This window comes from Pseudoliparis swirei, chromosome 5, assembly GCF_029220125.1.
Source record: "Pseudoliparis swirei isolate HS2019 ecotype Mariana Trench chromosome 5, NWPU_hadal_v1, whole genome shotgun sequence".
Lineage (NCBI taxonomy): Eukaryota > Metazoa > Chordata > Actinopteri > Perciformes > Liparidae > Pseudoliparis > Pseudoliparis swirei.
The window spans coordinates 7,196,760-7,218,909 of NC_079392.1; the positions used below are offsets into that span (position 1 = coordinate 7,196,760).

General features: G+C 42.9%; 3 protein-coding genes across 3 annotated transcripts; 2 read left to right on the forward strand and 1 right to left on the reverse strand.

Moving 5' to 3' along the window:
• The first annotated feature begins 271 nt into the window (after positions 1-271).
• zgc:109982 (uncharacterized protein LOC553564 homolog) lies at positions 272-1,742 on the forward strand. Its single transcript, XM_056415037.1, is given in 11 exon segments — positions 272-302; positions 423-505; positions 507-597; positions 681-705; positions 707-728; positions 730-767; positions 1,057-1,213; positions 1,305-1,341; positions 1,344-1,378; positions 1,573-1,662; positions 1,665-1,742. Coding segments are annotated over 11 exon segments (687 nt in total).
• A 1,993-nt stretch (positions 1,743-3,735) lies between these two features.
• Positions 3,736-8,345, forward strand: LOC130193759 (protein Dr1-like). The gene is made up of 3 exons (XM_056414465.1): positions 3,736-4,788; positions 4,911-5,074; positions 5,512-8,345. Exons 1-3 carry the CDS (start codon positions 4,569-4,571, stop codon positions 5,656-5,658), a joined length of 531 nt encoding a protein of 176 aa, XP_056270440.1. The 5' UTR covers positions 3,736-4,568; the 3' UTR covers positions 5,659-8,345.
• Positions 8,346-15,407: 7,062 nt separating this feature from the next.
• Positions 15,408-21,259, reverse strand: LOC130193986 (uridine-cytidine kinase 2-A-like). The gene is made up of 7 exons (XM_056414843.1): positions 21,155-21,259; positions 19,669-19,828; positions 19,328-19,424; positions 18,165-18,307; positions 17,826-17,923; positions 17,661-17,709; positions 15,408-16,492 (listed from the first exon to the last, which is right to left on the reverse strand). The coding sequence occupies exons 1-7, from the start codon at positions 21,257-21,259 to the stop codon at positions 16,356-16,358; spliced, it is 789 nt and encodes a 262-aa protein (XP_056270818.1). The 3' UTR covers positions 15,408-16,355.
• Positions 21,260-22,150: the final 891 nt, after the last annotated feature.

Consider the following 22,150-nt stretch of genomic DNA (forward strand, 5'->3'; position numbering starts at 1 on the left):
AATGTCTGTATCCGATTGGATATCTTCATTCAAATATGACCCTGTTCTTCAGAGTCGACTCACCTGCAGCAATAAACTTATGAGCCTAAATCCGCACTACACCCATGTGTAGAATGTGCCTGTCAGTATTCTTCAGCCTGTGTACAAGGTTTCTGCTGAGTTGCAGTAATATTTTTCAACACGAGTTGGGCAGGGCCTTATTTCTTTAGAATAGCGCCATCCCTCACTCCAGTGAGTTTTCCATAAAGCCTTATTTAAAATGAAGTTAGTGATGAGAGCTCCATTGAGTGTGGACAGCTTAAGTAAGCCTGCACCATTTGATTACATTTAGTTGAGAGAAACTAGAGCTGCCGCTTTTCACGAGTTCTAGTTCCACTAACACTTTAATAACATCTCTTGCCATGGCTGACTTCCTGCCACAGTAAGCAATGCTGGGATGGGTCTGATTGGACCCATCAGGTGTCAGTCCATCGATGAGTTGAAAACCGTCATGGGCACCAACTTTGTTTGGGCTCGTGCGCCTGCTGAAGGAAATCCTCCCTGACAGGAGGAAAAAAGGCCACAACGTGGTCATGGGCCAGCGTCATCGGCATCCAGGCTGGGTCACGTCAGCTCAACCTAACGGTTTGTTTGGTTTTTTTGGGTGAGAAATCCTAATAGTGTCTCACTGTGTTCTCCAGGGATATTATTCAATGATGTCTACGTAGTTTGCAGTCGAGGGCTTTTGTTGAAAGCTTAACGGTGCAAGCCCTGAGATTTAATCTCAGGTAAGATAATTGTTGCGAGGCACGCTTTGCACTTTTTTAAATTCCAAGTCGCTTTCTCAAAGTGTTTCAAATTGCCAGGCAAAGAATTATTATAATCCCTTATCAGCACACCCTGGTCTGGGGCCGGCGCTAACACGGCATCATTCAGGAACTGAGTATCCATGGGAAGCGCTGCAGGGTGGTTTCCCATGCATACATAGATTAAAAGGTTACTTTTTAATTTAGCTTGCTGCTCATCGGCCTCACATCGTGTGAGATGTGATGTTTGTTCTGTCCATTTCGTCCTCAGCATCAGCCTGATAGGGCCGGTGCTAACAGAGATTGAGCGTGAAGTCTAAGAGGGCATGAAGACAGATCTCAGCAAAGCTGACAAGGTGACTGCCGACATGTTCGTCAACATCAACTTTAAGATCTACAATCAGATCTTTGAAAACCTTCGGGCAGAGGTACAGCATCTTTGTCCTCAGACATTCTTCACCTCGCCGTTTTAACGCAACCGAGATGAGTTACAATGTTTGTTTTTTCTTCCCCCAATAGCATACTTTCAAGATCATCACCATGGAGAACCCCCCTTTTTAACGCTTTACACCCTGATGACCACACTCAAATATATAATAATATAAATAATTATGTGTCCTTTATTGATCCCACAGTGAGGAAATTATTCTCTGCATTTGACACATCCGTGCAGTGTCTTGCCCAGGGAGTGTCTTGCTCAAGGACACTTCGAAATGCAACTATGGGGAGAGCGGGAATCGAACCAGCTACCTTGTGGTTACAGGACAGCCATGCACGCTCTTCATGAGCGGACCCCAACGGCGACCTCTTGATTGACACGTTTTACAAAATGGTGTTTGAACTAGACAAGGTCTTCAACGCCATGCAGTCTGAACTTCCTAAACATTATTTAGCTGGAGAAGCCGAAAGAGCTTCACCTTGGAAAAGATCAACTCGTGTCATGTTGACCTGAGCTAGATACATTCACCCACATGTGGGTTTACTTTCCCTTAATTTAATTAGAATTGTATTCTATGCCAAAAAGATTGAATCAGTGGTTTGTGAACAAATACAAATATGACAGCTAAAGATAATTGTGACGATGCCATTTTCTTTTTTTTATACACCATGGCACACTTTACTGGTCGGGCACATCTACACTCGTTAAGCCTCCAAGCCCTTTCTTAAACAACATGAAAATAATAAGCAAAACGTTTCAGGGCAGAGATGAAGTCAGTGAATCAGATGAAACGTTTAGAAACTTTAGATGGTTACACTGCCCTGTTGAGAGCCGATGTTTACATTAAGAGACGTTCTCAACATCTAGAGGTCAACTTTCAAAGACATGCATCCCTTTGGGAATCAGTGACCTAATCTGCAATGTATCTGTTTTTCCAAAGCCTCATACCAGATGGATTTTTTCTGAGAAACATTTCGTAAATATATTCAAGAGTTATTGGATTGTTTGCAGAGAGGAGAACACAAAAGACTGGAATACAATAGAATGGAAAATAAAAGAAAACGTGGCGCTTGAACAAAAAGTGAACAGATGGCGGTAAACACTTGCTCGACGACTTTCAACACCTGAGTTACAACGTATCCTTAGACTTAGACTTAGACTTAGACTTTCTTTATTGTCATTGTTACAGAGAACACGTTCAAAGAACAACGAAATTGAGTAGCAGTCCCCTAGGTGCACTTCAATGTAAAAAAAATAGGAGTACAACTAAAAAATAAGAATAAAAAACAAAATATGTACAGAATTATAACAGAAGTGAGTAAGAGGCATGTCAGTATTGTATACATGGTATACGAAGAATAGAAAAAAGACAACCTTATTTAAAGTGACTCGGCATTTAAAATATGTGCGAACAGGTGTAGTAAAATTCCAAGTGTACATTTGGGCATAAGGGCACATTTTCCGAGTGAATGCCATAGTTATATTGAACAAAACATATAAAGACAGTATAGAGTGTTTTGATTTTTAATAAAAGAGCTGTAAACATTGTCGGCAGTTGCTGTTCCTAGAAGTCGAATCTAGTAAGATAACATCAGACTAAATGTAAACAAAAAAAAGATGACACAACTACGGAATAGGGCGAGGAGGACAACGTTACACGTAAATAAGGGTGTGTATACGGTGCTCACGGGATACACGGGTTAGTGGCTGGTTACTAGTGTTGTTACGAGATGTGCCGACGCTTCGAAGCGTGTGGCGAATAATGGAGGGGGCGTTTCCTCGAAGCGCGTATCGAGGCTTGCTTCATTTAGGGGAGGAGCCAAAAACGATGACGTCCGAAGCCTCGCTGCCCGGCTGTACCACGTGACTGCTTCGGGAAGTGGTTCAGATATTGCCGGGAGGTTTGACAGCAATATAAACCCCTCAGGATCCATTCAACATGTGGGTTGTTGATTGAGAGTTTGGAGAGTTTAGAGAGAGAGATAGTTTGGAGAGTTAGGAGAGTGAGGAGAGAAGGATAGGTGATAAGATGGAACTGTTGAGAAACTGTTATTTCTGAATAAAAATGAATAAAATGTCCCTTGTCCTGTACATCACTGTCCAAGTTACACACGCATATTCAGTCCCCTCTTCCTAGTTACACACACACACGTTCACTGTCCTCTGCCTGCTTAAGCCCATGCCATTTTCCTAAAGTGACATAATAACATTATTACACAACCTGCCGTATCATATGATAGGCCTACTACCATTTTGGGAACATTTACACACACAGAATACATTCAAAAAATATTTTATTATGCACATATGTGATCATTTATGTACAGAAATGATTTGGTCATACATTTTTGTAATTCATAGTCATTCCCAACAGCCATAACAGACACAACAATTCAATGCATCACATGATGTGGTTCAGATTCAGCTGCCTGTGATTATGCACTTGGCCAGTAGGGGGTTTCGTGAGCACATGAAGCTTCGAGAAATGAACCCTTTCTCGAACCAATTGGCTGAAGTGGTTCGATGCCTCATGAGGCTCATCACTAGTGGTGACTAAAGGTTTTTAAGCACGAATGGACTTAAAAAACGGCATTAATATGGGAACTGTGGGAGAATAAAACGCGAGGGTGGCAGTTATGGATGCCAACTACCGTAAAACCTCATCGTAGAAGAAGAAGGCCTTATCCGGTTTTTTGATTACGTCATTTCCGGGAAAAATTAAGCGAATGCTACCGATGATACAAAATAGTAAATTAACTGCCGATAGCTTTGAGCTCATTGAAGATGTTTGGTTCACTTAGTCGATACGAGGTCTATTAACTCGCAGTGTTGCGGCGGCTTCATTTCGCGGGTCGTCTCTCCCGGGACACCTGTCCTGTCACACATGTTTGGGGCCGCTCATTGTTCAGCCATGCGCTCGCGCTCCGCTCTCACTCGTCTTCTGGGTTGCGGCTCGCTCGCGAAAGGGACCACAGCTAAGCGTACGTTTCGTTTCCCTCCTAGTATTTACGGTTATGTGGTTTTATGTGTTCGTTTCTTGGAGCTTATTATTGTCTGCCGTGGTCCGCGTCACAGCGGCGGTCTACAGAAACCGCCCTTCGTTGGGTTTTAATACGTAATTAGCTCACGGAGCAAGCTAACCAACCGGCGTGTTTTGAGGAAACGTCTTTTTTTCTTTCTTTCTCAACGCCATTTAACTCGATGTTGTTGTTGCCTTGACCCGGGCAGTGGACTCTATTAACTGACAACGGCTCGTCATCGTCCATTACCGTTTCCTTACCCGGCAAGGAGCCGGAGCGTTCATCTCCTGGTCTGTTTTTGTTGTTGTTTTTTTGCCTGCCACGATGGCTTCTTCCTCTGCAAACGACGACGACCTCACCATCCCCAGAGCAGCCATCAACAAGATGATTAAAGAGACTCTCCCGAACGTGCGAGTGGCCAACGACGCCAGGGAGCTCGTGGTCAACTGCTGCACGGAGTTCATCCACCTCATCTCCTCCGAAGCCAACGAAATATGCAACAAGTCCGACAAGAAGACCATCTCTCCTGAACACATCATCAACGGTGAGTCGGTGTGGGGGTGTGTGTGTGTGTGTGTGTGTGTGGGGCGCAGCCTCTCCTTGGCTAACAATGGGAAACCCCTGAAGCTAATGATGTCGCTTTCGCCTCTTGTTTGTCCGCCGCAGCTCTTGAGAGCCTGGGTTTCGCCTCGTACATCACGGAGGTAAAAGGCGTCCTCATGGAGTGTAAAACGGTGGCTCTGAAGAGGAGGAAGGCCAGCTCTAGACTGGAGAACCTGGGGATCCCAGAGGAAGAGCTCCTCAGGCAGCAGCAGGAATTGTTTGCCAAGGTATGATCTGAAAACTCACATCTGCAATTATGTTGCTGCTATTAAGAAGTCCTTGAATCTTGCTGCGATATAAACGCAACACAACCATAAATGTGACGAGAGTTCACCACAAATGTGATTTGTTATGTTTTTTTTGAATCTGCACATTACAAATCTATTGTGACATCCATCTCATGAACTTGCAGCAGTTCTTTGGTCATCAATATATCAGTCTAATCTAAGGCATATAATGCCCTATTTATATTTCACCCTCAGAAATGGATTTTAAAAAACCTTACTGTGATCAGTCTTCTCATGTCTTAATATCTTTGTGTCAAAAACACAGTCATAGTTGAGTTTCTCTGCTCCAATATCACGCCAGATATCACCTAATATGCTCTTTAGTTCGCCTTCCCTCGCATCACGTCTCTGTTTTGGTTTCGTCTGTCTCCCTGCAGGCGCGGCAGCAGCAGGCGGAGCTCGCCCAGCAAGAGTGGCTCCAGATGCAGCAGGCCGCCCAGCAGGCACAGATGGCAGCGGCGTCCGCCAGCGCCGCCCAGCAGGCCAGCTCCTCTCAGGACGAAGACGAGGAGGATGACCTGTGACTCCCAGGACTCCGCTCCTCCAGGATCCCCCTCCTGGGACCCCGCTGGCACACGACTCCCTCGGTGCGGTCATTGGCAGAGCCTCGATGCGGGTTTGACCGCTGCCTTACATCCGTGTAACATGGCTAATGCACATCGGACTGGACACTGAATAGAAAGATGACCGCGGTGTTCAAGACGGCCTCACTCGCGTTCAGGCACCGGAACCTGAAAATGATTTGGATCGAGAGGCTGCAGAGTTTTCGCTGAGCCTCTCCCTCTTTTCCTCCCCCAGATGCTTCTGTTTCATTCAATCTTGATATTTTGTTGTGAGTGATTTGTAGATCTCTGGATGTGTTGTGGACGCTGAGGGCATTGCCCGGAATATGTCGTTGAATTTTGGTGATGTTGCAACAAGTGTTCGGACCCGCGGGCGCTGCACCGGATCGCTTCGTCACGTTATCCGTTGTACTAGATCATGTTCGGTGCTTTAGAATAATTTCAGAGCAGTCGATTTCTCCTTTCTTGTGGTTTGATGGTCACTAACAGAAAGGGTTATCTCTACCCCCCCCCCCCCTCCCTGATACATGTGTTCATCAGAGGAGTTGTGAATATTGGAATCTTTCTTCTTTTTTTTTTCGTGAAGTAGATAATTAAATGGACATTTTGGTTGATTTTTAGCTCTTTCTGATGCTTAATGTTGCATTTTTCTTTCATGAACCACCCGCAGTATTGCTAATTAGCTACACGTTTCAGAAGCTCTATATTTTTGTCTCATAGAACCAAAGATAGAAGAGATAGAGGAGACTCACAGCCCAGAGTTGGTGGTTTTTTTCTTATTCATTTTTTTTTAAAGGTGTAGATGCTGAGGTGATTCTTGCTGCTGACTCCGGGTCAGTCTGAAAAATTTTAAGGATTATTAACCTTGGAATTTGTAAAATGCTTTGATATCCAGGCTGAATTTGTTATTCCCCCTCTCTTCGGGTGCAGTATCAAACATTTGCATTGTGACTGTGGCCAATCCTCAGCGTAAAGACAAGTAACCTAGTTGTGATACACATTCGCTCGCCTATGCTACGGAGTTGTATTCTTTCAGCAATAAAGGAATCATATTTTATAGACAACTATTATGTCTTTTGGTTATGTCTTCTGAGACATTTATTGTTCTGTATCTAGATGTTTGACTGTCGCCCCCCCCACCCTCGCCCCCACCCTCTGCACTAGCTCAAAGATGGTGTGTGTCTCCTGCACTCAAAAAAACGATTCAAGGCCTTCTTAGAGGTGACACATTTAAATATTGTTTGATACATTTAAATAAATCAATTACAAAAATAGATATTTATATTTAATGGGTGTAACACAACATGTATGAATACTTTCATTTATTAGCTTTATTTAGGTTAGATGGTGTGCATATCAACTCAAAATAAATGTGTTTAATTGGGGACTACCCTTTGCGCATGCGCCAGCTGAAAATCAGTTGTTTGCATGAGGTGAACACAAATTCAGGGCCGCACGGTGGTGTAGTGGCTAGCACTGTCGCCTCACAGCCAGAGGCCCGTGGGTTCAATTCCCGGGCCGGGCGGTCCTTCTGTGTGGAGTTTGCATGTTCTCCCCGTGGCAGCGTGGGTTCCCTCCGGGTTCTCTGGCTTCCTCCCACAGTCCAAAGACATGCAGTCAGGTTAATTGACCTCTAAATTGCCCAAAGGTGCATTGACTGTCTCTGTGCCCTGGATGGACTGGCGGCCTGTCCAGGTGACCAACGTCAGCTGGGGTCGGCTCCAGCGCCCCGTGACCCTAATGAGGATAAGCGGTATGGAATAGAATATTTAATTTCAAATTTATATTTTGAGTTGGACAAACACAAATTAATTTAATTTAATGAATATCGTTATTTTATTTTAGATGTATTTGATACAAATGAGTTGGACTAACTTAATTACATTTTGTTGCACTGATGTGCTAAATTTTAGTTGGAGTTGCATATAATTATTGGATGGAAAACCTGCCAACACTTTAATTGAGTTCATCCAATGAGTCATTTCTTTGAGTGTGGGAGAGGCAGATGTGTGTGAGCAGGCACACTTTATTTATTTTGTGTATAGTTGAGATTCTCATTTTAACTAAAAGTTCCCGAACGGCAGACTGGGTAAATACATTTCTTGACAAAAATAAATCTGCCAACAGATAATATATGAATGTGTTTAAAGTGTGCAGAGAGATTAAATACTCAACTGGAAGAAAACATGAATGCTTTTATTTCATAATATTTTAAACATGGTGCACACAAGGTGCTTGTGGTCAATATGAGTATTACAACAACAAACACAAAATCATCCTGGCAAGAGACTTTACCCTTACACACACACACACACACGATTGGGTAGTCTCATTTTTTTAGGGGTCTGCGATGTGTGTACAGTTCACTCTGGGTGTGTTTCCGTCTACCGGTTTGGATTTTCAATTTGCACATAAAAAAAAATCTAATATGACTGGCGTCCTTTTTGCTTTAGAGTGCTGCATGAATGGGTTTTCAAACAGGTTAGAGGTATGTTTCTATATTTAGAGCTATGTGTGTTATAACAACCAGTCAGTCAGAGCTGTTTGTGTTATAACAACCAACGTGTTAGTCATTTACAAGAATAAACAAATGACTCTAAATGAAATGTGGGGCAAGTTATGTTCAAATAATAAACTGTAAAATAACATTTATTTCACTTGGACCATTTATTCAAATTAAAAAATCAATGCCGGATGGTGTCCTTTAATTTGTCGATAACATCCCTGTGATGTAAAGCTGTTTCCCTCGTCCCTGAACCTGGGGCAGTGCCTGGTGGCGGTCCACTGGTCCACACAGACCCGGCACCCAATGAGGCTGCGGCAACATTGTGCCACCGCTGGTCATGACATCTGCAAGATGAAGTGTGTGTGTGTGTGTGTGTGTGTGTGTGTGTGTGTGTGTGTGTGTGTGTGTGTGTGTGTGTGTGTGTGTGTGTGTGTGTGTGTGTGTGTGTGTGTGTGTGTGTGTGTGTGTGTGTGTGTGTGTGTGTGTTGACAATCATTGAGTGGCAAAGTTAAAAATATGGTGTGATGAATACATTATTGTTACTCAAATTCTAACAATATCATTATATGTGATGTATATCATAGTATATTATTTCGTTTGTAATGTATAGAACAAACACATTGGTTTACTGACTGAATGCATTATGGTACTCAGACCTTATGTTTTTTACGTTAGTGGTTTTACTCGAGTAGCTGTCAACACAGCTGATGGAAACGCAACCGGTGAGGTGGGACGACCTGCAGGTGGTTGGAGGGTCTGAGCAGCGCACCGGTCACCGGGTCGCTGTGTCCGCGCAGCTCGTGCACGCTGCAGCCAAAAACAAGTGTGTTAAGTCTGCTGATGAGGGTCAAGGTGACTGGAGGGAAATAACACAGTCAGAGTTACGCGCCAGTCTTCCTCTTGGTGTTTTCTTGATAACTCGCAGGTACCTGGTGAGTCACTGGCAAAATAAAGAAAGTCATCACAAGAATGTGGCTAGCTGCTGGAATAGAACGTGTACCTTTAAAGACCCAGCCATGGGAAACACCCAGAAGGAAAATGATGTAGACTCTTATAATGTGGATGGTTGACGTGTGTGTACAAGTATATTGTGTGGCTAATACATATAACATATTAATGTCAACTATTTAGAGGCACCTGAACAGCCCATGTATCATCGCTATACACAGATTATAACGTTGGCCTTTACTGTTCATCCTGAGGAAATACCACAAGCAATAAAGTATGAAAGTGTTTCTTTTTCTTTTTTTGCATCACATTTGTATTTCACAAACAGAGGCTCAATCGGTCCACCCCAGACTGAAATAGTAAGCAAATGTTAGATGATATATTTTGTTTGACATGCATGATCCGCAGAGGATTATCCTTTACGGATCCCCTGACTTTTCCTTCTGATGCCAACAGCAGGTCAAGTTGTTCACATATCCTGTAAATGTACTGTTTGTTATTGTTTTATGTTTGTTATGGTCTGTCAAGGGACTACATATGCAAATGATGTGCAGCTAATCTGGTACAGTGCATCAAATGGTGACATTTATGTTTTAACTCATGGTCCCTTTTAAATAATAAGATTCAGTTTCAATTCAATTCAGTTTATTTGTATTCAATGAATATGACAGAGTGTATGAATAGTTCAAGTGATTCTTGATTTTACTGCTGCAGCATTCTGGATCAACTGATGAAAGAATGCAGTCCTTGAGATTTGCGATTCTTTACAGTGGTGTTGAAGATAATAATATATAATATAATTAGCATCATGTTTGGCTTTACAGCGATTACAGCTGCACTGAATAGCAACAGATCACTGAGAAATAATATACGGATAATATTAATAAGAATAATGACAATGATAATAATAACTCGTATGAATCAAATCTATATTAGAAAAATATGGGGGAAATAATTAATATCTCTCTCTGTATTGCTCAATCGCACGCACGCACGCAGGCACGCACGTGCACTCACGTCAATGCCATGGAAACCGGACCGAGGCTATAAAAAGGCCGCGGACGTTCTGATTCTTCCCTTTGCACTTTGGACTTTGACATGAGCTGAACCCCCCCGTGGACTCTCCTGTGAACCCAAACCTGTGAAGGATACTGAGACTTTTGCACTTCTTGAGACTTTTTGCTGGATACAAAACTTGTTGGCGAACCGAACGACACGAGATCCGGACAACGAGACCCTGAGACCCTGAAAGAGGCCCTCCGACGACCGAGAACCGAGGACGAGCCCCTGCTGAACGGACTGGGCTTTGATTTGGACTATAACTGTGACGGTAAGACCCATTTTACATTGAATTCAGCATTTATATTATTAATGTGTCCCCTTAAATCCATAAAAGTGTTCTTAGTTTAGAAATCAGTGAGTTTTAATGTTTAAAATGTTGTCTGGCAATGAGGGGGAAACGATGTTTTGTGAAAAGTGACCCTCAGTCGATGATTCGTCTTGTAAAAAAATATTTGAGTTGCAGACTGTCTTGAAAATTGCTGAAGATGTGCGGAGGTGTTGACAATTAGTGAAGGGCATCGATCGAAACCCCTGTGATTTTGGTTTGAAGGCATCAAAACGTTGACGTTTAACTCTGAAATTACAGAAAAAGATGGCGCCTCGAACGTTTTCATAGAATTTTCAAGTAAAATTTGCAAAGTGCATTTATTTTGTTCGATGTGAAGCGCTGGGGCCTCCGGTCACGTGACCTGCATGCGCGTGACTTTGAGTTGCTTTGTTGTGACCGTTGAAACGGGACTTACTGTACACACCTGCTCCTTTACTTTCGCTATTAAAGTGATTTATTTGACATTTAACATTGAAATGCACTGGGCTCGTTGTTGCGGTGCTTTGCTTTCGGGGGGACAAGAGAGCGATCTGTTCAGTAGCGTTAACTGATGGCAGCGCAGAGCGCGCGCTGCCTCCAGCATCCTCCACGCGCCCTGAGGTGCACCTCGTGAACGGGAGAACAATGAGTTATAAACCAAAGAGGTTACTGTGTCGCCATGTCTCACTGTGCGTCATGACGCGCGTGGTTTAATGTATATTAAATACGTTCACGCCGTTTATCGCGAACCATTTATTCATCTTTTTATTCACCGACGTCCTGAATAAATGTCTTTGCCGAGAGCTCAACTGTCGCTGAATTCACCACCAAAAGCTGTGAAAGGCCCCCAAACTTTATGAATGAATAATTATTAAATTAACTAATTTATTATGAATCCCACTTTGTTGTTTGGGGCATATGCAAATGCTGCTGACATTATCAATAACGATAATTATTATGATTATTATGATTTCCATTTGAATAAATCTTTATTATATAGTCAACATGTCCATCTTTGTGAAACATATTTTTTTAATATTTACAAAATGCATTAAAGTTTAACATGAAGTGTCACATGGAAGCAGCATTACTTGATTCTGATTCCCTCATCTGTTTAAACAGAGCTGCACTATGTTGGATGTAACTGTTAAATGTATAAAAGGCTCTTATGCACTCTTAAGCACTCTTATGTGGTCTGTCGTTGTTAGGATACGCTGTGTTTTTTTCTTCTTTTCTATTATTTCTAATAATAATATATTATTGCTAAATGTAATACAGAAATATGTATTTCCTGTTACGAGAAATCCTGACGGTTTGAACCTTTCCCTCTTAGCTGCTCTGAACGACATGCTGCCTGCGCTGGACTTCATCCGGATCGCCTCAGACGACGAAGGTAATCGAGGTGAGGCTGTTATTGCATTTGTGGGTCAGGCCATGCCTGAGGGTGGTTGGGGTCGCGGTGGTTGGGGTCGCGGTTGGTGGCGTCCCCAGGTCCCATTTGATGACGACGAGAGAGAGGAGGCCATCTCGGACAGCGAGGACGACTCCGGCTACGGCTCCATGTCCGAGACGGAGGACGAAGAAGATGACCAGCCCTTCCTTCCTCCCATCCCCTTCCTTGGTGCGCCGCCCCCCTTCTTCCACCGGCCAGAAGAGGACGAAGAGGACTCCGCCCCCTCCACCTCCGGCCTCGGCTCCTCCGTGAAGAGGACCAGGGAAGAGGACGGCGCTGGACCCTCCACCAAGAGGACCAGGGAAGAGGACTTCGGGGACTGTGCTCCCTTCCGAAGATGGATCTGAAACCTTCATGTCTGGCAGGACGGATGAAGCCCCAGACAGCCTCCCCTCACCTCTGGCGGGGTTGCGAATAGGTTTCATCCTGTAGCACAGGTTTTTGTGCATCCTGAAGAAGCTCCGTCCCGTTGTGTACTTTGAAGTCCCAGGGACGGGAGGACGCAGTACGGTCATTCTGCATTTAGAACAGCAGCTCACTTGATGACATCATCACCTCAGCTGTTCTTGCTCTTGAGTTTACTCGGCTCTTCATTGTGAAGCATGTTTACCATCAAACCACCAAATTGTCCCAGCATAATTTTCTCAGCAGTTATTGCGAATGAGTTTACCCGGATCTTCATTTGCAGAAGCTTTTTTATCAAACCCACCAAATCGTCGGAACACTATTTTAAGGAGGCTTAATCTTGATGAACCGACCACAGATTTGAAACCTAAAAAACTTGTCGCTTAAAATAATCGGTAAGTATGGGATATTTTCAGCTTTCAGACTTTCGTGACGTAGTGGCGTCGCCTGATTCCTCCCCGTGTCTGAGGGAGAGGAACCACAAGTCCTTCCTCCCTGCTGCTGTCAGGCTGCACAACACACTGCAGCAGATCCTGGAGGTCCTGGCAAACCCGGCACTTTACTCTGTTTTCCCCCTGTATATTTAGTATTAGTATTTAGTATTTAGTTTTGTGTTTTATATTTAATTTCTATTAATGCTCTGATGTACCCTGCTGCTGTGATTTTTGAAATTTCCCCACTGTGGGACGAATAAAGGTTTATCATATCATATCATAATCTTGATGAACCGACCACAGATTTGAGGGTGCTGCGAGATTATGAGGTGCCGGGCTGTCGGGTCTCTGTACGACTGTTTGTATTCTCTGCAATAAATCAGATTTGTTCCCTGTGTTCATTTGACTCTCTGGTTATTTCTTAGAGTTAGGTGAAGGTGGCTGAACCCGACAGATTTGTTGTAAAAAACTACTAACGTGAAGAAAAGTCTCCAAGTCTTTTTTACTCAGGTTTCGATGGCCGTAGCACAAGAAGCAGCATCAAGGATGGAGGACCAGGACCAGATGAGAAGGATGGAGGACCACAGGACCAGATGAGAAGGATGGAGGACCACAGGATCAGACGAGAAGGATGGAGGACCACAGGACCTGAACGAGGGAAGCTGAGGGTTGATGTCCACCGACCCCCCTGAACCCCTCTCAGCACCCAGAGTCCGAGACCCAGGGAGTAAGGTCCTCCCAGCCCCTCCACCCCGACACCACCCGCCCCCCAGCCGAGAGGACGAGGAGGGTCCCCTCCCCACCAGCACAAAGGACGTAGTTTATTTCCATCGGCTTCTTTATATTCTTTATTATATCATATTTGTCACACTGTTTTTCCCTGTCTCTCTCTCTCTTGTTACGTGTGAGTCATCGGCGTGACTTCCAGCACCTGGCCTCATCTCCACACCTGCACGTCGTCTCCAGCACCGGTCTTCACTCAAGTCATCAACTCCTTCCTGCTGAAACACCCCGGCTTCCCTCACCAGCTGCCAGATGACTTCACCGTTTCCAGTGGTCCTTAAATCTCAGCCTCTCTAGCGTTGAGAGAGCTGCAGCTCACGCCACCTCACGCCCCCTCACCACCCCCCACCACCCCTCACCGTTCTGTCTGCATTCCCCTCCTGTCGTACCATCTAATAAACTCTTTACCTTCACCCAACCTTGTTGTCCTCGTGTCTGTGTTTGGGTCCTGACAAAACAGACCCTCTGATGGTCCAAGCAGTAGTTGCTATTATGTTGAACACACATAATACACATTTTATTAAAATATAGTAACATTTGTGCAACTTGGAACTGATTTAATTGCTGTAATAAAACCTTATAGTTTAAATACAAAACAGTATTCTGCACACGAAAAATAAGAAATAAATGAATCAGAAAAGTTCTGCTAAAATGCCAAGATACAGTAACGGCATATTCTACAGTATATCCAATATATATAAACAACTTGTACCAGTTGTGTCTTAAAAAAAGAAATTACAACATTTTAAATTAATGTCTCATAATTACTTAGCCTCCTGCTCCTCAAACTAATTTCTGAGGTTCTTGAATGCATTCAAAATAATGCCTGAATAAATGAATGTAGACCTTATATATGAGGAGTATATGTATTTATTTTGAAAGCAATTTAGAATATTTAGGTAATAGGTTCAGGTTTTATGGAGCAGCCTTGTTTCTTTATTCCACATCACATCCTTTACAATCCAAAAGGGCTGACGTGAGGTCAGATTCCCAAAACGTGTTTCAGTTTTATTGCTAATGCATGGTAGCCTAATTAACACGTTTCCTGAATGCATTTAAAACTGATGCAGGTTTATTTTGACATTCATTTCAAGCACTTCCGTTTTGTCATTTCTGTAATCAGATGATTTCCATGCCTGGAAGTCCTTGAAAAAGATTTAATCCCAAAGGTTTTGGGAAGTCATGGAAAACTAGGAAATGTAGTTTTTACTCTTCTGGGTAACGAACATAGTTCGAACAGAGTCTGCACATATATTGTGCACAATTACTTTTTCTAACAGGCAATTAAAATTAACAAAATATTGGAGGGGACAATTGTCTTTCCCAAAACTTTGGTTGTGACTAGTCCCTATGGACCATATGCAAACCTATACCCTTGCTCACATCCCGTCACTTAAAAAGTATTATAGTCACCCTCCGACCTAAGTCTCAGAGAAGTACCGACACCGAGACTATCTCAGACTACGGACATGTGAACAAACTGTCGGCAATATGGCTGCAAACGCACCACCACCACTTGAAGGAGCTCACGATACGTCTCAGTAGCCAGGCAGACCACCACGGAATAATGCATGAACCCCCAAATTCACACGGAGGACTTCAGTGGCCTCTGAGTTAGTGAGGGGCACATTGTGACCACCTTACTTCTATGAAAAGTAGGTTCATTGTTCAACCTTTTCTTGGCATCTACAACGTGGTGCCAAGCATGTGGTATTTGCCTTTTGAATATGTCGATAAGAGGAAAACAGCAAAATGTCTGAGAAAAATAATGTTTTCAATCAGATGCTAATGACGTGCGTCAACTCAAGCACACAAAGAGTACCTGAGAACTTTATCATGAGAAAATGTACACAGGACAAAAGAAAATCCCATTAAACAACACTTACAGTGCACATTTACATCGGGCATTTTGTACTTATTGACATCTAAATAACTCGGTGCATTAGGAAACACTATTTTCAATGCGTCTTCCAAATGAAACTTGCATTCGAAAACATCCGAGTATTCAAGTTCATGGAAATCAAAAGAAAATGAACACCTTGTGGTAATTTCTTAGCATCTTATTGAATGAGTTACAGTAATGTCAGCATCACATTGAAACACAAAATGTTTCCACAAAGACGGCACAGAAAATGATCTTTGGTGATTTCAAACATCAGATGGTTTGAGGTGTGAATCAGTTGTTCAAATTGACTAACAGCCAATTCACTTTGTTAGAGTCAGATGAGACAAACATCACGCACCATTAGACGTGTCTTCAAAATCTATTTGTTCCGGTCAAATTAGGATTCATACAGCGCTTGAAAAGAAAGAAAACATGGCAAGTTGTATTAACAAAAGGGGGAAGGTTACACCTCCTAAAGGGTAAGGCCTTGCCTTTAAGCAGCGAGTCGCTTGACGGCATTCATTGTAATCTTAAAGGCAGTCAAGTGTTCTGAAATGGTCTTTACAGCTTCTGCTCCGTCAGTGCTGTAGTAAAAGCCAAGCAACATTTCATTAAATTGTGAGTTGGCTCCTTTGTATCTCTCTCCATCCCTTTTCTCACAGTACACAAATTGAAGAGAAATGTATAACTGAAGCTTTAATTTCCACGAAAAGGGATACTCTCTGTTCGATTAATTTCTTCAGTCCAAACAGAATCATATAAAAGAAAGAAGAAGGAAAAAGAGGCCTTTTGTGTCCCTGTAAATTAGCCGTGCCTTGCGAGCCACGACGACGTGCCCGTTGGGCTTCTTGAGCGCCTCCTTCGTCTCGCTGCACTCAGTGGGGCCGACTGCTGGACTCCATGTTCGGCTGCTCCTTCGGCGTGCCGTAAACATTTAACCACCCGTTCAGCCGCTTGGTCAAACCGCCGTTGAGGATATCCTGGATGTGCTGAACAATCAGATTTATGGCAACTGTATCGGGAGACACAAGAGATCACGGGGTTAGTCCTGGTTTGTGAGTCTCAAGTATGACCATCACATTTAAGTCACACAGCGATCTTTGAAAAACCCAGAAGGTTATTTTACAAAACTGCCTTGGTAGTGACCTGTCAATCACATGCTAGCCCCGCCCTAAAGCATACGCTGATTTGTCATCTATTTCACCTGCAACGGGAACATAATTCACACCATGACTTGGAACTAGAGATTGAGACCATTAACACATATTTACAATGTTTACTGAGCTAATACAATTAAGTGAGAAGTAGAGTCATTTTTCATTTAATTCTATACAATCAGACCAGGAGTCGCCCCCTGATGGCCAGTAGAGAGAATACAGGCTGAAGGCACTTCTCCATTGACTTCACTTTTCAGACTTGGAGGTTGCCAACCGTGTAGTAGACGGACGCCTTCTGGACGCCATGGGGGAAACAAGAGCATGCATTAAGAAATGATGCTGTGGTGATGGAACATAAAAAATAATTAAATATAACTATTGTTTGTGTTATTTTACGCAACTATACTAGTACCGCATGTAGCATTTTCCAATCTGTTAAAAACGTTCTCCTGAGAGCAACTTACGTAACACCCGGTTGTACTTTACATCACGGAGGATGGCAATAATAAAAAGAAAAAAAAGTAAGTTAAAAAAAAGAAAAGAAAAAAAGGCAGCGCCGTTTTTTACTTCTGCTCGTATTCTCTGCCGACCTCAAACACATTTAAAATGATGATTCCATGCGAATGCAACATCAACACTGCCTCGCTGCGAGCATGTCACGCTGTCTTCGCTTCGAAGATTGCAGAGTGTAACTGGACGCTCAGCTCTGTGACCTCGATGAAATGATCACACGGGGCAAGGTCAGAGGAGGTTCACGATATTTAGACTACACAGCGTAGTTTTTGTTTGCAGTTTCTTTTGGATGGATGTTTTCACATCAACAGACGGAGCGGTTTGGTTCTCCCGGCAGCAGATGCTTGGGCTTCCTTAGTTTTGAGAAGACAATTCCCAGCACAGAAGGCCAACAACAAACACAGCTGCGTCCTTTATGATAACAGCGTTAAGACTAGAGACTGGAACATTTGGCACCCATTAATATACTATGAGCTCCGGCCTATGAGCTCCGAAAGCACCAATACTCACCGAGATTGTCAACTCCTCTCGGTATGATCACGTCAGCATATTTCTTGGTCTTATAAAAAAATAAAAAAATAAAGGACAAACGGTTTCGAACATGAGTCAAGGCTCGGGGGCAGAATCATGCCAATGTGTTGAGTCGTGTTAAAGTACGTGTAGAAGATCCCTTACTGGCAGGCAGAAGTCCTCAAACGCAGGCTTTACAAAAGTGATGTACTGAGCGAGAACGCTTTCCAGGTCCCGCCCACGTTCACTTATATCACGCAGCACTGGGGGGAGAGAAGACATGGGAAGAGTTATCTTTAAGTAGATGAGTTATGAAGGAGTTAGGTTGGATTACTTGCGTTTAGGATTTATTGCTTTTCTATAGAGCCGGTCTAGCCGAGCTAAGATATCCATCCACCTGCCGCATTTCCGCAAAATGTCCAACCATCTTTAACGCAGCGCTTTGCCTCTAGCGTTTGGAAACCGGAAGGGGACACGTCTGTCTTGTTTGGATGGATGTCTCACCTCTTCGAGATAGACGTGTATCTGCGTCGGTGTCCACGAACAGCTTCATTTGGAAGAGGTCTCGGATCTCCTGGGAATAGAACATCAGGATGCCCTCGAACAGCACGACGTCAGCAGGGTACACCGTCACCGTCTCTTCCTTCCTGCCGTACAAATAGACATAACATAAAAGTGACATGTAATGTTAAAAAATGCGCATATGTGCCCATGGAGCATTTGCTCTTCAATGAGCGCGTTGAACCGAGCTTTGGTTTGTTGTATTGAACTTTTCTTTTGTAAAAGCTACAGTCTTGTGTTCTATATTATACTTTTATGTATTCTTATATTCTTTATTTGTATGCTTCCATTTATAAGAGCTCTCATCAACCTTGGACTGCAGAAAACTCATGATTATAAAAACAAAACATTGTTCAGTTTCAGGTCAGACGGCTGATGAATCTAGGGGAGGCAGAGATACGTTTGTAACGACACAAATACAACACATACACCATTGGTCGAATTTGATATCATCTTTGAAGATCAGATGGAAACATTGTAAGTTTTTGTTTGACAAGGCCAGGGAGGATGCGGTTGTCCTCCCTCATGCCAGCTAGGTCCAATTAGATTGTGGATCTTGAATGATTCAGATGACTTTTTCCTTGTGCAGAAAAAGACAGTTTTTCTCTGTCGAGTCAGATTTCCACTTCAACCTGCGAGTTGCAATTTTAGTGCCGATACTTTGCCTGTGACCGGAAGAATAAATCTTAAACTTAAAAGTTGTTTGACCGTTACTATACCCCACCGGGCTTCCAATCCATTGTTTACACTTTTACTTGCTTCAAAAGCTATCGTGAAAATGACAATTTAAATATACGTTGCATTAATGATGAGCTCATCTTGTGGCGTTTAAATGTTCCACTGTTTTTTCTACCTTCCAGGAAACTATTGTTTAATATAGCATTAATATAACAGCAAAAACAACATTTGATTCGTAGGACGATGTTGACGTTGCGGTTCCCCCTCCGTCAGCACTGTTAGCTGAGCTCTTGCGACTCAGAGGCCATATATTCTCACTTTTATAGTGTTACTGCCACATTGGAGTCCTCTTTATAGTCCCTGGGATGAAACAAATATATTCAAATATGTTGTTTCTGTAGGTAGCCTTATTGATAAGACTGCTTCACCTGGAATGGGAGACAAAGTCATAAACAGGGAGGTGGACGCTTTTTCCCTCCTTGATGTCCCACAGAGTCGCGATGATGAGGTCGTTGTCAAAGGCATCTATGCAGAGGGAAACAGAACAAAGCGATAACATTATTTCTGCAGCAGGATTTTTACAAAACAAACCCCATAATTAAAAAGGTCCTGAATTGCATCCAGATTACGAGCCGGAATCGCCTCTGCATGAACAAGGCAGGTGACAGACATTTCCCCAGCCAGCAGGCATCTATTGTCGATTACCCTGCTGCCAGATGACACATGAACACAACTGCAGCGTGTGATGAGGTGATTAACACCGACACACCTGGGTGGTCGAAGTTGAACTGGCCCTTAAGTGCTTTGGCCTTCTGCTCTGGGGTGAGGACCCTGTAGAAGCTGTCTTGGCTGAGGATGGCCACCTGCCGCTGGTGGTGGTCGATCTCGTTCTGGCCCAGCAGCTCCATGATCTTGCTGCACACCGACGACTAGTCACACGAGGAGAACAAAAAAAACAGGTGGCATGGCAAAACACCGGCCGGAAAAAACTTGGATGGGCAGACAGACGCACAGAAATCTCCCAAAACAAAAAGACTGCCGTTTACTCCGCACTCAGATAACGCGTGTGGGAGAGCAGGTGGCTCTGTGAGCGGGTACTTTTGTGGGGGGAACCAGGGCAGATTACCAGAAAGTCACACCCACAAACAACTGTCTGCTGAACCAAATTTGGTTCATTTAACCACCTGTGAAATCAATCTACGTGACTAACAAGGATCAGCCTAGTTAAATAATAGCATTTAGCTGCCGTGTCCAAAATATCCCACGCGCAGGACTACTTGATTCGATTGACTATACCTCAAAGAAATTTGGAGAAGACACATTTTTCGTTTTCACGCCGAGAAGAAGGAGAAATAAGGACGTTGAGTCTTCCTCGGTTCCCCGAGGACGGACTCTACAAAAGAGACGGTGCAACCAAACTAATATGTCCATTTCTGATCTTCAAAAGAGAAAGAACAGCACTTATTGACAACACTGCACAATATTAAATACAGAATGACATCGAATTTTGATCTCATGACACTAAAGATACAATCGTTATCTCAATGAGTCAGCCTGAGAAATTAGCTGAAGTGAAAATACGCCAGGGGCTTGAGACAGAGGTTATATCACAAAGGGGAAAACAAATAATCCAGATTTCAGCAGACCCACCAGAAAAAATAAAAATCATTAAAAAAAGAATTCTCTCATCTAACTCTGGGTATATAATTTAGAAATATATGTCATAAATGGCAGTTTCACATCTCAAAATAAGAGCTGCTTGGTTTTAAAAAGTAATTTTAAACTTCTACTTTTGGAGTCTGTAAATTAGTTTTGATTGTTATTCTCTATTTCAGGAGCTGATAGTCAGACCTTGCGCAGGTAATACTAACAAATTGACATTTACTCTGAGCATTACAACCCTTTAAAATAAAAAGGGCATGCAAGGGGGTCCTTAAGTCTGATTTCCACACATTACAGTATGTTTCTTTACTAACCATCTAAAGGCCTATTTTGACAACGCACGAGTTAGTTTTAGTTTGACATTAGATAAGCTCTCAGCTATCCGATATACTCATCGGGTAATATAATCCGTCTAATTGTTCCAGTTGAAACATTATAAATATTTTCCAGAAGACAAAATAAAAGCGTGTCATCTTCAATTAAAATAAAAACGAATCCATTAAAGCCGGTTCACACAGATATTCATATACAAGAAACACCAAAGAAATACCAAGAAATAGCACTAAACCGCGTTCAATACAAGCTCTACCAACCTTGCCGCTGGCCGTCCCTCCAGCCACACCAATGAGGAAAGGCTGCCGACTAGTGCTCTCATTTTCGGCTTGGTCACCTGGCTTTGTCGCGCTGTCTCCTGCCATGCTTCATCTGCAGCACGATGCGGCCCTCTAAAAAACACACACACACCGGGACTGGGTGAGGGGGGGGGGGGGGGGCGCGCTCCTCCCATTTGATGATGACGAGGCTGACGTTAATGGGCATGCATTCAAGGAAGCAATGATGACGAAGGGGAGGTTATCGTACAATGATGATGCTTACATTGAGGAGATGGTGAAATCAGAGTTGGGTAAAATAAATGGTGGGCGCTACTTATGCTAAACTCAGCTCTTCAATCATGTAGTGGTCGGGTTTTATCCAGTCGTCACACACAACACAATGAGTAAAGCCTTTATACAATACGACTGAAAAGGTCGAGGCAGAAACATAATCCGTATGTACTCAAATCCTACATTCGTATCAATTAAGTTAACAACAAGGAAATTAGAAAGAAGAAGAAAAAAGAAAAGAAAAAATATATATTTCACACTCGTCACCCTCAGAAATATCTTAATAAACAATCATTTTGAAAACCAAAAGAGTAAAATATATATTCTTACATTTACGTGATCTCCTTTTAATCCCCTTTTTTAATATATATTTTGTAGCCTTCTGTATGGTAAACGTATCTCTCAAATCATATTTAGACTTGTGAATTATAAAAGTACCTTTTGACCCAGTCTGGCAGTGACTGGCATACTCTACATGTTTATGTTACCACATTTGAGATGTAAGCATTTATTTATTTATTTTTTAAAATAGACTGTGGGTCAGTGGGTAGCAGGCGTGTCTTTCAATCAGGGAGTTGGAGGTTCAATCCCCGCCCTAGTCGATGTGTCCTTGAGCAAGACACTTAACCCTGAATTGCTCCCTCTAGCTGAGTCAACAGTGTATGGATGTAAAAGGATTATAAATCGCTTTGGATAAAAGCTTTA